We start from the raw sequence: 14,506 nt of genomic DNA, 5'->3' as shown, positions 1-14,506 counted from the left end.
TTATACTGTAGAAGAAATATAACATAATTGAACGTGATTATTTACAACTTCTTATCTTTCCATTCGTTAAATAAGAGGTATTAAAGTGAGTTTTGCAAAATTTTACTATTGTATATATTTTATATTGTAATTATAAATATAATATGCTTAGCACCCATAGTGCGAAACAGTTCCCTGTAAATGTATCATAGATGTAGTCGCCTGGATGACAAAACGAACAAATGGATTCTTTTTCTTCATATAAATTTTAGTTTTTAACTGCATAAAACAATTTTAAATTAGCAATCATTAGCTACTACGCCACAAACATTTGTAAACTGTGGAAAAGAACTGCATTTGCAGGGGAAAACTATACATTTTCAGATATGTGTGAGGTCCATAATTTCTCAACTGTTCCCCTGCAGTCCCACTGTGAGGAATGTTATTGACATGGTTTCGTGAACGGGTGGATGTGTGCGACATGCGAGTAGGTTTCGTCAAATGAAACCAACGCGTTCAGTGCGTGCAGTGAAGCGGAGTTGCGATATCATTTAGAATAGTGCCAGCTCGTTGGAATTCCCTAAATAGCACAACCCACCGTCCCATACCAGGCTGCAATGCAGCAAAAGCAGATATTACAACAAAGTGAAGTGTTTGCTGGCAGCAGAATAATATGGCGTTTCTTCCCTCGCAGCGGAAAGTGATGTACGGGAGCTGCGTGAATTGTTCCAAATACTTTGAGCAATTTTCACGTCGGAAAGCGGAGTAGAAAGTGATATTTCTTGTTTTGTTCGTTTGCCATCGAAAACCGGAACATTTGGTAGCCGTGTGGTGGGATGGACCGTTCTTCCGTTTTGGCAAGTTTTCACCAAAAGCAGTAAAAACGAAAAAGGAGGTATTTCGCTGATGAGAGGGACGTTGCATATAGGAGCTTTGTGTGTTGCCAAAGAAGAAAGCACAACTGCAAATAATCGCCGAGAACGCCATCTGCTGGTGTGCGTGTAGTGTCGAGTGTGCCCGTTTAGCACAGTATTGGTGAGCGGACGACGTTGGACGTTGAAAGAATTTTTATTTACTAGCGTGTCGCGCGCGGATTGTGACCGTGTGTCCGTGTAGCGCGGGAGCAAATATTGCAGAATTATTTCGCGTTTTCTTTTTCGCGAAAGTGATTGCTCGGCGGGAGCAGGAATTTTAAGCGAGCGAGTTAGAAATTGCGTGTGCAGTGAAAATCGTGAAAAGACAGCACAAAATGAGTACACAGGATGCTGGTTCTACGGGTGTCGGTGGTGGTACAGGAGCAGGCGGGGGAGATAAGTCAGCATCTTCCGGAACGGTGAATGTTTCCACCGGAGCAAAAGCAGTAACATCACTGTCTGTGGGCGGTAGTAGTGGTGGTACGGGAGCAGGAGGTCAGCTGAGTGCAACGGCTGTCGTTGGTGGTGGCGGAGCTACGGTGACCACCACCACCATTCCGATCGATTTAGCTTCCGCATCGAAGGTTTTAGTACGTCCCGAAAAGACAACGATGCCCACAACGACGTACAGGTTAGTATTTGCGAATTTGGTTGGCTGGGACAGGGTAACAGCGGATACGCATTTTTTGGCCGCCACGAATCGCGTCACGGTCGTATGTGTTGCGAATGTGTGCGTGCGATGGTGAGCAAGTGAAAAGGCGAACACGCACACTGCGATCGTAGCGCTACCCGTCGGCACTCACACACGTAGACAGATTCGCTCATCCGATGCTCTAATTCTCAACGAATGAACGAACGAGAGAGCGAACAAGAGAGCGAACAAGAGAGCGCGAGATACTGCAAAACGTTCTTATCAAAGGAGTATTTATTTTTATTATTATTTTGCTCTTTGCAGTTACGGATGGTTTTTTTTGTGGTGTGGATTGAATTTAGTTTTTGTTAGGAAATTTATTCGTAAAAATTGAATTTTCTGTGTGAATAATTCCCTCCCCATCTGCTAAGAGTTGTCTCAAAAAGTGCTCCATAAAACGCGTAAATGAAATTGTGAAATTAAATTCCTTTTTCGCATGCTTTATTTGAAGTGAACAAAAAACCCTGTAATAATCCGCAAGTGGCCACACAGATAGTCAGCTGAAGTGTGGTAGACAAAGTATAACCAGCACAGGCTGACAATTTTCCTTCATTTGGAATGTTGGACGTTTATTTATAAAAATTTAGAATTTTCACATAAAATGTGCAATTTGCACAGTTATGAAATGGTTCATTTAGCTGGATGTAGGTTATTGGAGATGTAATCGTGAGGAGAAATGACTAAATTTTTGCTATTTTCTGTTTTCCCTTTTCTTTTCCGACCAGATTCGGCTCTGCGCCCGGCAGCCAGATGCGTGTCGTGATACCGAGCAGTGCCGCGCAGCAAACATTCTACCGGCAGCCGGCCAACATTAAGCAAGGTAAGGTCAAATAAGCTTCCCATCCCCAATGTACGGTTGTGTATAATTGAAAAAATTTAAAAAGTTTTCACCTCCTCCCACGTGCTTGCAGATGCGACGACCAATCGCACACAGATCAGTACGCTGCCGGCCGCCCGTACCGTCACCCAGAACGCATCGCTGACGGTGTCCCGTGCGCCGCAAACCACACCAACCACCGTATCGTACCACGTGTCGAATCGTGTTTCGGCCACCCCGGTTGTGCCGGCAAATCTGCAGGCGACGACCCGTGCCACCATCAATGGGCCGATACGCATCTCCACCCCACCGATACAGGTAGCGACGAACAATAACACGACCACGTACGTCCAGCGCCAGCCGCCGACCGTTGTTCCTTCGCGCAGCGTTACTTCCGGCACGGCAACGGCTGCTACGATCATATCGCAAAGCAGCACCGGTGCCACGACAACGCTCGTACCGAACTTCCAGATGGCTGCACCGTTGTTCCGGGCAAGCAGCATCGGTACGGGTGCGGGCCAAGTTGCGACCGGTGCACCGAGAGCGCGTGTTGTCACACAAACGACACTGTCCGCCAATCACCATCAGGTGACGGGCGTGGCCAATAGTACCGGCGGCGCTGGTGGCGGTGGATCGACGGTGGTTAATAATGTAGTAACACCGGTGGTAGGCGGTACCGGAGCAACGCCGCAAGCGGTAGCAATTAGTTCCGCATCCGGTGGGGCTGCAGTAGCAGCGAGTGGAACCGGCACGGGAAGTGGACAATCGCAAGCACTGGTTGCGACACTCTCGGCCGTGTTGCAAGGACCACGGCAAGTATCGACACTGCTGTACACGAACAATAGCAACGCTCAACAGTACACGATCGGACCGAACCAGCAACGGTTGGCACTGGCGACGACTCTTTCACCCCAGCGCCCACAGGCCACGGTAACGACAGGCATTCGGCCCACGATACAGCGCTTACCGACTGCCGGCATACGTGTCAGTACGGGCAGCTTAAACTTCCGCTCGCCGGTGTTAGCATCCACCACGGTGTTGACGACGATCGCTTCCAACACGGGAACGGTCGGTACGGTAACTAACACCCAGCAGCAACAGCAGCAACAACAACAGGTACAACAACAAGCGCAACAGCAGCTACAGCAGCAACAACGTACCGTAACGGCAACCGGCGCCCCGACCGGTGCAACAGCCATTTCGAACGCCATCCCGGCACGAATCATACAGGTGCAGAATCCACCCAGCGGTACAACCGGCACGGCACAGATAGTGAACCGCTTACAGACGAACCTGGTCAACATTCAGCCACTGATCGTGAGCAACAGCCGATTGCCACAAAGTGCGCTACAGCCCGGCATAACAATCGCCCAAGTAGGCAAACTGACTCAAGTCGCTACGGCGGGCGGTGTCGTTGGAGGTAATGATGGGAGTGCGGGTGGAAATTCCGGTAACAGTGCCTTAACGACCACAACGCTGCAAACTGCATCCGGGCAGCAAATTGTCGTCACCTCGGGCGTAATAGGTCCCGGTGGTGGTGGTGGCGGTGGTGGTGGCGGCGGCGGTGGTGGTGGTGGTGGTGGTACCGGTACCGGTGCCGGTGGTTCCCCAGCAACAACAGCCATCATTGCCGGTAATCTAATCGCGGCAAATCATCCCGCCTCGCAAGCAACGCACCAAGGACAGATAACGCAAATCGTTAACGTTAATGCCGGTCAACCGACGGTTGTATCGGCGGCTGTAAGTAGCGGTGGACAACAGCAGCAACCACAGATCGTCACCGTCAGTCAAGCCGGTGGTGGATCGGCACCAACCGGGACAGTTATTCCTTTGCCGCTTGCGCTTACGAGTGCAAGAAATGTTGGTGGCGCTGGTGCCGGTGCTCACAGCCCGCTCAGTATCGTTGCGGGTGGAATAATGCGAACGGCGGCAGGTGCTACCGGTGCCACAGGAGGTGTGGCCACTTCGATTGGGTCCGTGCTACCGATTGCTAAAGTAACACCGCAGCAGCAACAAACATTGGTGTCGATGGAATCCGTAACGGCGGCTAGTGGCGTAACGCAGCATTATTCCGTCGCGAGCACCGGTGGCGTATCCGGCGGACCGTCGCTGTACATACAAACCCGACCGGGCGGTGCTGGGCTGGCAGGTGCCGCCGGTAAACCGGGTGTACCGACCGGTGCAACACTAAGCGTTGTTTCGTCCGGACCGACCGGTGCCGGTGGTACCGGAGCGGGAACAGTTGGATCGGCTACGTCCGCTACAACGTTCCTGCCTACGTCCACGTTTTACTACGAGCGTTTGACGTCCTCTCCGGCCACGAGCGTACCATCGTCAACCGGTGGTGCGGTAACCATCTCTTCCACCGGCATTCCCGTCTCTTCGTCAACGTTCGTACAAGCCGTAGCTGCGTCATCATCGACGATCACCACGGCGAGTGCGATCAGTGGGCCCGTTTTCTCTATACCGGCTTCTTCCAGCGTGATCAACAGTAGCGGCAGTGGCAGTGGGGGTAATACGACCGTGGTCACGGTAGCAGCTGCTGGAAATCCGACCCTTGCACCTTACGGCAATACCGGCTCGTTTGCAATCGTACAAGCATCACCGGCTGGATCAACTGTTGGCGCACGTACGACGACACTTGCGACCGGTCCCGTGCACGGGATTGTACCCGCATCCGTACAAACGGCACCCGCCGGTGCTAACTCATCCGTACCGGGAAGCATTGTGTCCGTATCGCAACCAGCATCCAGCGGAGTGTCGGGTACATCCTCAACGACGACCCAAATCGTGCGGTTCCATTCGCAGATGCTTATCGATAGTAGCGGTCAAGCGCAACAAATCATTGTTTCGAGCGGTGGTGCCGGTGGTGCTAGCAGTGGTCCGACCAGTATTGTCCCCATTATCCCAGTCGGTACGGGCGGTGGTACGGCAACGGTCGTTACAGCCACCAGCAAGCAACAATCCGCCCAGCAAGAATCACCCCAGTCAAGCATTCTGCGCAAGCGAACGCTCGTCGAGACGACGGGATCGGGCACTATTAAAGCGACACCGGTTGGAAAAGATCTAACGGCGGCACTGATGGCGGTCGAACGGGAACGTTCCGTACGGGAACAGCAAGAAGTGCAATTTAAGCTTCTCAAACATCAGCAACAGCAACAGCACCATCATCTGGTGGCGGAACTACGAGATTTAGCCAATGCATCACCGCTCCATCTTTCGCGCCCACCTTCCACGGATGGTTCGACGACGGTCAGTGCCACTTCGAGCCCCGGGTTAGACGAACAGGAAGAGGAAGAGTTGCGTGCGCAAGCGTACGCAAACCGAGCGAGTAATGCAATATCGGGCGATGGACATTTTAAACCCGTCCAGGATGAGCACCATTTCATGCAGCAACAGCAGCAACAGCAGCAGCAACAATCATCGCAACAATCGCATTCACAACATCAGCGTGAAATTCTTTCACTACACTGTACGGAAAGCTTCCCAACAAACCTTGGAACCAGCACAACACTTTCGGTTGTTCCGATCGCGAATCACACCTCGCTGGTTACGATTGGAGGCACCGGAAGTAGTAATGGTGGTGCTGGCAGCTACGAACAGTCACCGCGCAAAAAAGCCCGCAAACAGCTGCTGCTACCGATGACGGACGGACATCATCATCACTTACCGTCGCTGAAATCGAACTCATCCTCATCGTCCTCATCGTCCTCATCATCGGTGGTGACAAATTCATCCACCTCCTCGACGAATACGACCATTAGCCAGCAGCATCCGTACCTCGGTTCTGTCGGTGGTCCCGACGATGAGCGAATGGATACGACCGGAACCGGACTGGTGGTGCTTGGTAGTGCTTCGAGCGGTGCAACGTCGGCAGCCACGAGTGGAAGTAACAGTGGAGGAAATAATTCCTCCCTGACTGGGCATCATTCGCTTGTGAATAAGCACAACAGCAGCAATAGTATTAACTCGTCGATGAATAGCAACAGCAACAACATACGAATGGATCCACCGTCTGGTTCGGTTTCCGGATCGCAAATCGGTAGCAGTGTCATCTCGGTGGTGGCTACAAGACAAAATATGACGCTACGTAAACCACACAACATTAGCTTGCTGCAGGTGCGTACCAATTTTCGATGAACGTTTAAACGGGGGGACAATGTTGCATGTTCGATGATTCGGCCGGCATAGTCCGGCCCGCTGGACGATTTGATTCGGCCCGCGAGAAAATTTTTGTAGGACTCACGAAGAACAAAAAATCGAATTATCACGATATCAGATTATGTTTAGTCCTTTGAATCCAAATCAACATCAATTATGTCGTATCTATATATATTTTTTCTAAAAAAAATCATCTAATCTCTTGTGGAGTAAGCCCTGTATCCACATGTTTCAAGATTTGTTTCAAGTATTTGGCACGCAGTTTCACGTTAATTTTTACTGCCTGGCCCTGATGAAAACTCTGCCGACCCCTGGCCTAGGTTTACGTGGAAATCACAACTCTTTGTAGTGAGTTAAATCAGAGTGAGTGAGTTGTAACTCAATTCTTGAACTCACTCTTCGAAGAGAGTTTGTTACAGTATGTGAGCGGATTGCTACTCAACGGCGGAGAGTTAAATCTTCAATATTATTCCTCATCTTTGGTGGCACTAAACCCTTTTCGGGATTTCCTTGACTTTATTAACCCGCCACAGGATAGTCTCAATCGCTGTTAGATACCTCATTCATATTAAACTCATGAGTGATTCATGTTAACTCACTCAAGATTAATTGCTCACTAACAAAAGAGTGATTCAAATTTCTGTAATATTTTTTCTGGACTGCTCTCACGATTTAATCGTTACTAATATTAACGACGCTAATTGCTATTCTTTGCTTTTACAGTCCTACAAGCAAACTTGGAAATCGGCCAACAATCACTTCCAGCGGTATACGGATGTGAAACAGCGTGAAGAGCGGCGGCCTACGGTGATGGACATCGCCAATCAGTCACACATTCTGCAGAAGGTGAACGGCTGGAAGATTTATCATCTCAGCGCACAAATAGAGGATCTGGTAAGCGTTGTGTGGCAGCCGTATTGCTCGTCCTTTGACGAAACTAATTTAATGTTTCCTTTCCGATTTTCGTTATTCCAGTGCGATCTTGAATCTCAAGCCTATGGCAAATTGGAAAAAATGCTACGTTCAATGGAAAGTAGCACCGGGAGTAATGGCAGTGCGGTAAAACTTTCAACAGATGTAGAGCGCATCAATGAGCTCTTGAAGGTGAGTTTTTTTTGTTTTTGCATTAAATGAAATTCGAATATGTCTAATTTATTCTCTTCTCTTTCTCCTCCATAGGGCAATATGCAGCGAAGTAAAATCATCATCGATGGAATTAATGATGCGCGCACGCAGATAATGAAAATATTCCAACACAAACCACACGTATCGGATATAATCCTCCGATGTGCTTCAAAGCGTAACTTTAAAAAGCGAGAAAAAACCTAAATTCACAGACACACACACAGATCGGTATTTAATGGATCAACTCTGAAAGCTTTGAAGGGTTCTACCAAACAATGGAAGTATTGTTTCAGTGGTTTGCATTAAATGCAAAGGCGCGCTGGAAAAGTGGATGTATGTTTTGTAACTTCGTGGCGCACCGCAGCAATTTGTGTGACTGCATCTAATGCAAGTTACAATCGTGTGAGCGCGTTTTTTGAAGATTCTTGAATAGCTGAGAAGCTGTCAGAAAATCCTTCTGAACAAGTCTGTTTCTTTTGTGCTGGTGGAATAATTGTAATTGATTATTTTAATCGAAGCAATAACCACCGCGCGAGAACCGGATTAAGGTTAGTTTCGATAGAATGCACCGAAAAGTGAACATTGGTGTCCATGTTGTGTCATATAGCTTGTACATTAGTTACTATGTATAGTACATTTTAATAACGAAACTTGAGATTCTATTTCGAGATAGTTTCATTGTACATAATTTTTGTGTGTGCTAAAGTGTTCTCGATCGTTACGGGAAACACAGCTGTTGTAAAAATAGTGTAGCGTTTTTCCACGGACCAGCCAATGTGTGTCCATTGGCGGTAAATTCGTGATTGTGTGCAGCTTGCTTTCAGATACTTGCGCTCCTGTACAGGATGAAATGTGCGGTGTAAAATAGAACAGTTACAAAACCAGTAAGGGATGTTAGTTAAGTTGTTTAAGTTGTAAGCAAAACTATCGCCTGGTTGGGGCATAGCGCAATGTTTGAAAATAAATTATGTAGATACTTAATCGAGCATGGGACGTAGTAATTCGAGTAATGATACATTCGAACCACTCACAATAATTCTTCATTAGCTTCAGGATCTGTTACTTATGTTGAAAACATTTTTGATATTTTTTTTCTAAAGGATATTTCGAGCTTTAAAAATACAACACGCGTCCGGGCTTTCTTTTTTCCTTTTTTCGTAAAGAATAAATGTATTCATAGTTAGTTTAATATAACAAACATTCGTATTGAGGGAACAGGATTGGAACAGTTTGACCCGCATGTAAGGGAATACGCTATTATCGGAATTTTAGTATCAGATATAGTACGAAGAACACAACCATGACAAAGAGAAACATGTAGCACATATAGTTCCGGTGGCCGCCCTTACCCAACCGGACGACCCGATTTATCGTGTTCGACATGAAGCCTCCCGTCCGGTCCATATCCTCGTCAATGCCACGCAACAGCCGGTCCTGGTATCGTACCTCATTCCCAATGTCGATCGTAAGCGATTTGAGGGCACCGATCTTTCCTTTCAGCTCTTCCGCCATACGTTCGTTTTCCTCCTCGAGTGCATCGTGGCTAGCGTTGCTGGGACCTGGAGCTTGCTGTGGAAGCGGTTGGTAGCTGTAGCCCTGCGTTCGGCGCATTTTTCCACCCGCTGTACCCGATCCGGTGAAATTCGCCACCTTGCTGCCGTCTGTACCACCTCTTGAAGCTACGACAGACGAGTCACAATTTACGCGGAAGTTTCCGGATAAATGATGCAACGATGTATGCAGCTCAAGTAAAACAATTACACTTTATCGTCACATTCGGCTTTTTATGAGTGAAACAATGCGCTGATTAATGTGTTTGTAGACGTAAAATTGGCCAGCCCGTGTCGTGAATTTTGTGTACGATGCAATATTTACAAAAACACTACCGTCATCAGCTAAATGTCAGCTGTCAAGCAAAGCAACTGTCAATTGCCGGCATTCATTGCCCGATTATTCGTACAGTATTGTAAAATATTTTTGTAATTCTTATCATTTGGGTAACTTTTTGTAATTGAAAACATGTTGTAGGTAAAAAGAAACGGACCGAATCAATGAATTGTTTTAATATTTCATGAAATTTGCCCGATTATAATATTAAAGTGCCCGAATAATCGAGAACGCACAATCAACAACAAAAACGGACGCTTTTCGTACGACGACGTTTAGCACCCAAAATCCAAAGTCCAAGCTCATCCGAAAATCAAAACACCAAAAAGTAAACAATACTTTCTCTCGCACTTTCATTTCGTCTGCATTGTTTGCGTGCGTGTGCGTTTAGTTCAAATTAATTTATGTAATTATTCTCGATACAATACTGGAGTTTAAGAAGAAGGTAGAAGAAGAAACTAAAGCGAAAACGGCTGGATGTGTTTTTGGTGGTGATCTATGGATTGTTAGCCGGAGGTACGTACCGGGATTTGAACCGGGAGGACCAAGATGTGTTAAAACCAAAGGAACTTTCTCTTTCTTACAGCAGCCTGAAGAAACAAGAGACGGAAAAGAACGATATACATACAAGATAAAGGCACATCATGCAGGAAAGAACAATCTACGAGATCCTACCGGTGTTGCTGTGCGGGCTGTCGGTTCCACTGTCCATGTTTATGTGGATCGGTAATGTGGCCTACTCGAAGATAGCCAGCGATGATTCTAGTGAGTTGTGAACGAAACCATTCCCTTAACAATCTTTTCCCCAAAAGCCGTCTCTTTTCACTCGCAGATAGCGTTATTCCACCGACCCGCTGGCTGTTTTCAGTGCTCGTGCCCGTCCTGCTCATGGTGTATGGGTTGAAGCGAAAGGGCGTAAATAAATCCGGTGCCGCACTAGGGTTGCTTTGTGCCGTGATACTTTCCATCGCATCGCACGCCTTCCTGGGTTGTTTGGCGGCCTTTTTCTTCAGCTCGAGCCGGGCGACCAAATTCCGTGGCCACGCGAAACGGAAGTTCGAGGAAGATTTTAAGGAAGGTGGTCAACGTAACTGGGCACAGGTAATCTGTAATGCCGGCATGGCGACACAGTTGGCGTTGCTTTATCTGCTCGACTGTGGATACGGCGAGCGGCCGATCGATTTTGTGAATGAGTACCGTTCCAGCTGGCTCGGTGTGGCCGTGATGGGATCTTTTGCATGCTGCAACGGTGATACGTGGGCGAGCGAACTCGGAACGGTAATTGGAAGTGGTGATCCGTTTCTTATCACCACCCGGAAGAGGGTTCCGCGCGGTACGAACGGTGCCATTTCGTTTGTGGGAGTGTTGGTGAGTTTCTTGGGCGGCACACTGATTGGGCTGGTATACTTCCTCACCGTCCGGTATACGGTGGAAGCGAACGTATACCAGAACAGCCCAAATCAGTGGCCTTTGATTGTGTTCGGTGGTTTGGCGGGTTTGCTAGGTTCGCTGGTAGATTCGCTGCTTGGTGCGACGTTGCAGTATTCTGGCCAGAACGAACGGGGGATGATTGTGGAGCGACCGGGTAAAAATGTGCGCCACATCAGTGGGATACGGATTTTGGACAATCACAGCGTTAATCTGATATCTACCATCGTGATCGGTATCGTGATGCCCTCGATTGCGATGAATCTCTGGCCGATGTTCTGAGGGAAGCGTCGGAAGATCGGAGCCGTATGGCACGTTGCTCAACCTTGCGGGCGATAATAGTGAGTAATAGCGGATTCTTAATATATACCAAGTGAGTTATTTTCTAATGGTGGCAAGTGAATACATTTTACAACTAGGATTTAACTAAACGGTAGTTTAGTTTTATTTGTGATTGAGAAAGTACTGATCGCAATTTAGTACAAATTGTGCTAAAACGTGCTTTAGAATTTTGCGTCGATAAACTTCTTGATAAATGGTAGACAGATGCGTTTTAAACAATAATACATCTTTTTAAACTTATTTTTAATTTTTTTCTTGGAGTAAACACGACAAATGTACGATGATACTGTTGATGGCGTTGAAGTTGAAAAACAACGATTTAGATCGTATTGGTTAAGCCCCTAAAAGTATGCAAAATAAGTTCATATGAAGGAATATTATTCTCTCCTTCTATACTTAGTGATCTACTAAGTCTTGCTAGTCAAAATAATGCCTTGTTAAAGCTAATTGTACCGTAAATTAAACCCGTAGATCATTGTTACTTGTTGCTTGTTACTTAATTAAATGGAGTTACTTTGAAAGCGGTAATAAACTTTATCCTAATGATGCTGATCAGTAACAAACTGTTCCCCTAAATTATAGTACAATCTACTAAAGTAGGACCGATCTTCAAAACACAAAGAACTTGGTATTGCATTAATCCAGTACATCCATAATACATTCGGCAGCGTTTCATTACGCTTATGTAGATCAACTCTTTTGCGTACGAAACGGTCCTTGAAATTAACAGCCCAAGCGAAGTTGGCAACGTGAACGTTAATTAGGATGATTCGCTCCAGTTCCAGTTGCAGTGCTGAACCCATAGAACTGCACCCATGTACTCATTAAAATGCTACAAAAAGTTGGTCCGCACATTTCATCCTTTCTGGTGCATGTTGTGTCCTTTCCACTGGAGAGTTCTTGTGATTACATGCACAACGTGTCGTTGTGGCTCCAGCTGTTTTCATCGCCGTTGTTGTGTTTTATCCTTTCTGAAGGCATCAATCGAAATGTTGGTTTCGGTTGCAACGCTAACGATACGTGGCAGGAATACCTGTGGAATGCAAGTGTTCGTTGGTTTTTCTCTCTTGTATTACCTTCCGAATCTGCAATGCAGCCTTTGTGGCAGTGCCCATTTATTGCCTTACATCGCTTCACTGTAATAAGCTAACGGATGTTGGGAAAGTTTTTTAATCATTTTCCCCCCATTCGACATTCCAACCATCTGATGCATTTGTTCTTAGCCCGCTAACAAAGCACGGTTGGTGTAGTCCAAATGAAGGTACATTTTTGTGTTGGAATGTAATGGAAAAGTTATCAAAAAAACTGACAAAGCTGTTCTGTTTTCAGTAGATCCAAATGTCGAAAGTGTGCTACAGGGTTTGCACGAGATGAAATGTGATGAATTAAAATTTAAATCATTATGCACAAATATTTCTCAACTCGAACCAAGATTATCCTATAAAAGCTATAAAGATTCCTCATCTACTTTATCATATTTAACTTTTACACCAAGAGGTAAAATATTGCATACATGCAGGCGTGCAAACAATGTTAGGTGATGCGTTTAAAAATAAACCTTAAAGCTTTTAATGAGTAAAAATCCAATACAAAATGAAAAATGTTATTACTATAAAAAAATAAAACATTCAAAATAAACGATAAACGACTCAAACAACGATTTGCCCTTATACTACAATTTGTACGCCTAAATGTATGTACGCTACACCAAGATCACATAGTAGGCGCTTACTAGACTTTTAGCAAACAAAAGAATCAAGAAAAGGATCGAACTTTATCACTTTAATCCGAAAACCCTGTAATCAAAAAGGAATGTAACGTTCAAAATAAGAAACCACCTTGTTTTGTATCCTTTTTTGTTTCTCGTTCCACCGTTCACGTGTTGCGTTGCTGCAGCGAGTTGTTTGTGTTGCTATGGAACGAGGGGCAAAAAAAAAGAAAGAAAACATAACAGACACTATCCTGAATAGATGGTTAGGAAATGAGTGCAACATGTAGAAGGTGTGACCAAAGGTGTGTGTGGCTCCGGTTTGTGCTTAATATTCCGGGTTATGAATAATTTATGTGTTCCCGTTCGTCCTGGTGCTTGATGTTCAAGGTCACCGTGATGTTACTCTCGCCCTTCCCGCCGTTTCACCCTTTAGGATATCCTTCTTCACCGTTTGTTAAAGATGATGGAAAACCGATAGAAAATAACAACCTGTACCGTTTTACCTTTGTTTTCCTGTGCATTCCTTTATTCCGGCTGACCGTTCGAAAAAAGGGAAGCGTAGATAAAGAAGGCATTAATGATGCACTTTTAATGTTGCGCTTACTTTTTTCTCCCCCCACCCCGGACTGCAACAATGGTTTACACATTTCGCTAGACAACAAAAATGTTGGACAGCTGGGACAGAAAAAAAAACGCAACAACAAGCGGCAACAATCCTTGTGGTACACCACAAAAGCAATAATAAAGTGTCAGAATTGGAATGGAAAACTGTCTGCAAAAAGGTGTTTTTCTTTCCTCGCCTTTGTGCTGCCGCTGTTCTTTGTAATCACGTGCAATACCGATGGTGGTGCAGACAGGTGTTACAAAGCATTAATGTGCAGCTTTTTTTATTGGTTTCGAAAGCGATGGTTTCCTCTTTTCCGTTTCCCTGTTTCAGTTTGCCTCTCCGCCGTGTTTTGCAAATGGTGGGGCGGAAAATGTTTCCCATTTCATGACTTGCTTCGGTTTTTCATAGTGGCGGGGGAAATTCGGGCCCGTTAGTTCACTCTCCTATTTGCCGAAGCAACAGTGTGCGTGTGTGCAACGACCGGTTAGGGGAAAACCATGCCATTGTTTACGTTCATTACGCTTTCACCGGGCGTGTGTTCGTACGTATTTCGGTGTTTTTTTTTAAAGGACGAAAGTGACAGCCGATGTGAGTGGTTGCCATGGTGATATGGTGAGGTTAGACGATTTCCAGTGGCGTGGAACATCATCTCGTGTGGAATAGTGTGGAATTTGTGGCGCCGATTGCAGCCATTTAGGGGTTTATATTTTTCTCACTTTGTGCGCGCTAACAGCGCGAAACGAACCGCCTACGCGTGTCTTTTGGTGAATTGGTTGGTGGAATTTACACAAAAAAGAGGGCAAAGAAAATGTAAATTACAAAAATATACACGTACAGTGAGAAG

General features: G+C 46.1%; 3 protein-coding genes across 5 annotated transcripts; 2 read left to right on the top strand and 1 right to left on the bottom strand.

The window, feature by feature from the left end:
• The first annotated feature begins 388 nt into the window (after positions 1–388).
• LOC125771657 (mucin-19) lies at positions 389–8,668 on the top strand. 2 transcript variants are annotated; one of them, XM_049442485.1, is made up of 6 exons: positions 389–1,524; positions 2,310–2,404; positions 2,496–6,520; positions 7,286–7,456; positions 7,538–7,666; positions 7,742–8,668. In XM_049442485.1, exons 1-6 carry the CDS (start codon positions 1,229–1,231, stop codon positions 7,889–7,891), a joined length of 4,866 nt encoding a protein of 1,621 aa, XP_049298442.1. In that variant the 5' UTR covers positions 389–1,228; the 3' UTR covers positions 7,892–8,668. The 2 variants fall into 2 exon arrangements, with proteins under 2 accessions (XP_049298442.1, XP_049298441.1); XM_049442484.1 differs by having other exon boundaries at positions 2,469–6,520.
• Positions 8,282–9,595, bottom strand: LOC125771659 (BET1 homolog). The gene has a single exon (XM_049442488.1). The coding sequence runs from the start codon at positions 9,296–9,298 to the stop codon at positions 8,945–8,947; it is 354 nt and encodes a 117-aa protein (XP_049298445.1). The 5' UTR covers positions 9,299–9,595; the 3' UTR covers positions 8,282–8,944.
• Positions 9,596–9,823: 228 nt separating this feature from the next.
• On the top strand, positions 9,824–11,433 carry LOC125771658 (transmembrane protein 19). Of its 2 annotated transcripts, none has more exons than XM_049442487.1 (3): positions 9,824–10,090; positions 10,164–10,339; positions 10,407–11,433. In XM_049442487.1, exons 2-3 carry the CDS (start codon positions 10,219–10,221, stop codon positions 11,282–11,284), a joined length of 999 nt encoding a protein of 332 aa, XP_049298444.1. In that variant the 5' UTR covers positions 9,824–10,090; positions 10,164–10,218; the 3' UTR covers positions 11,285–11,433. The 2 variants fall into 2 exon arrangements, with proteins under 2 accessions (XP_049298444.1, XP_049298443.1); XM_049442486.1 differs by having other exon boundaries at positions 9,825–10,090; positions 10,161–10,339.
• The last annotated feature ends 3,073 nt before the right edge of the window (positions 11,434–14,506 follow it).

This window comes from Anopheles funestus, chromosome 3RL (assembly GCF_943734845.2).
Source record: "Anopheles funestus chromosome 3RL, idAnoFuneDA-416_04, whole genome shotgun sequence".
Classification (NCBI taxonomy): Eukaryota; Metazoa; Arthropoda; class Insecta; order Diptera; family Culicidae; genus Anopheles; species Anopheles funestus.
This window is presented reverse-complemented; position numbering and strand designations above follow the sequence as displayed.

Bases quoted from the DNA above. Each gene is read 5' to 3' on its own strand.
- LOC125771657 (XM_049442484.1), top strand. From the start codon at position 1,229: ATGAGTACACAGGATGCTGGTTCTACGGGTGTCGGTGGTGGTACAGGA. The intron at 6,521-7,285 runs GTGCGTACCAAT...TTGCTTTTACAG, and splicing joins ACAACATTAGCTTGCTGCAG to TCCTACAAGCAAACTTGGAA. The intron at 7,457-7,537 runs GTAAGCGTTGTG...TCGTTATTCCAG, and splicing joins GCGCACAAATAGAGGATCTG to TGCGATCTTGAATCTCAAGC.
- LOC125771659 (XM_049442488.1), bottom strand. From the start codon at position 9,298: ATGCGCCGAACGCAGGGCTACAGCTACCAACCGCTTCCACAGCAAGCT.
- LOC125771658 (XM_049442487.1), top strand. From the start codon at position 10,219: ATGCAGGAAAGAACAATCTACGAGATCCTACCGGTGTTGCTGTGCGGG. The intron at 10,340-10,406 runs GTGAGTTGTGAA...TTTCACTCGCAG, and splicing joins GATAGCCAGCGATGATTCTA to ATAGCGTTATTCCACCGACC.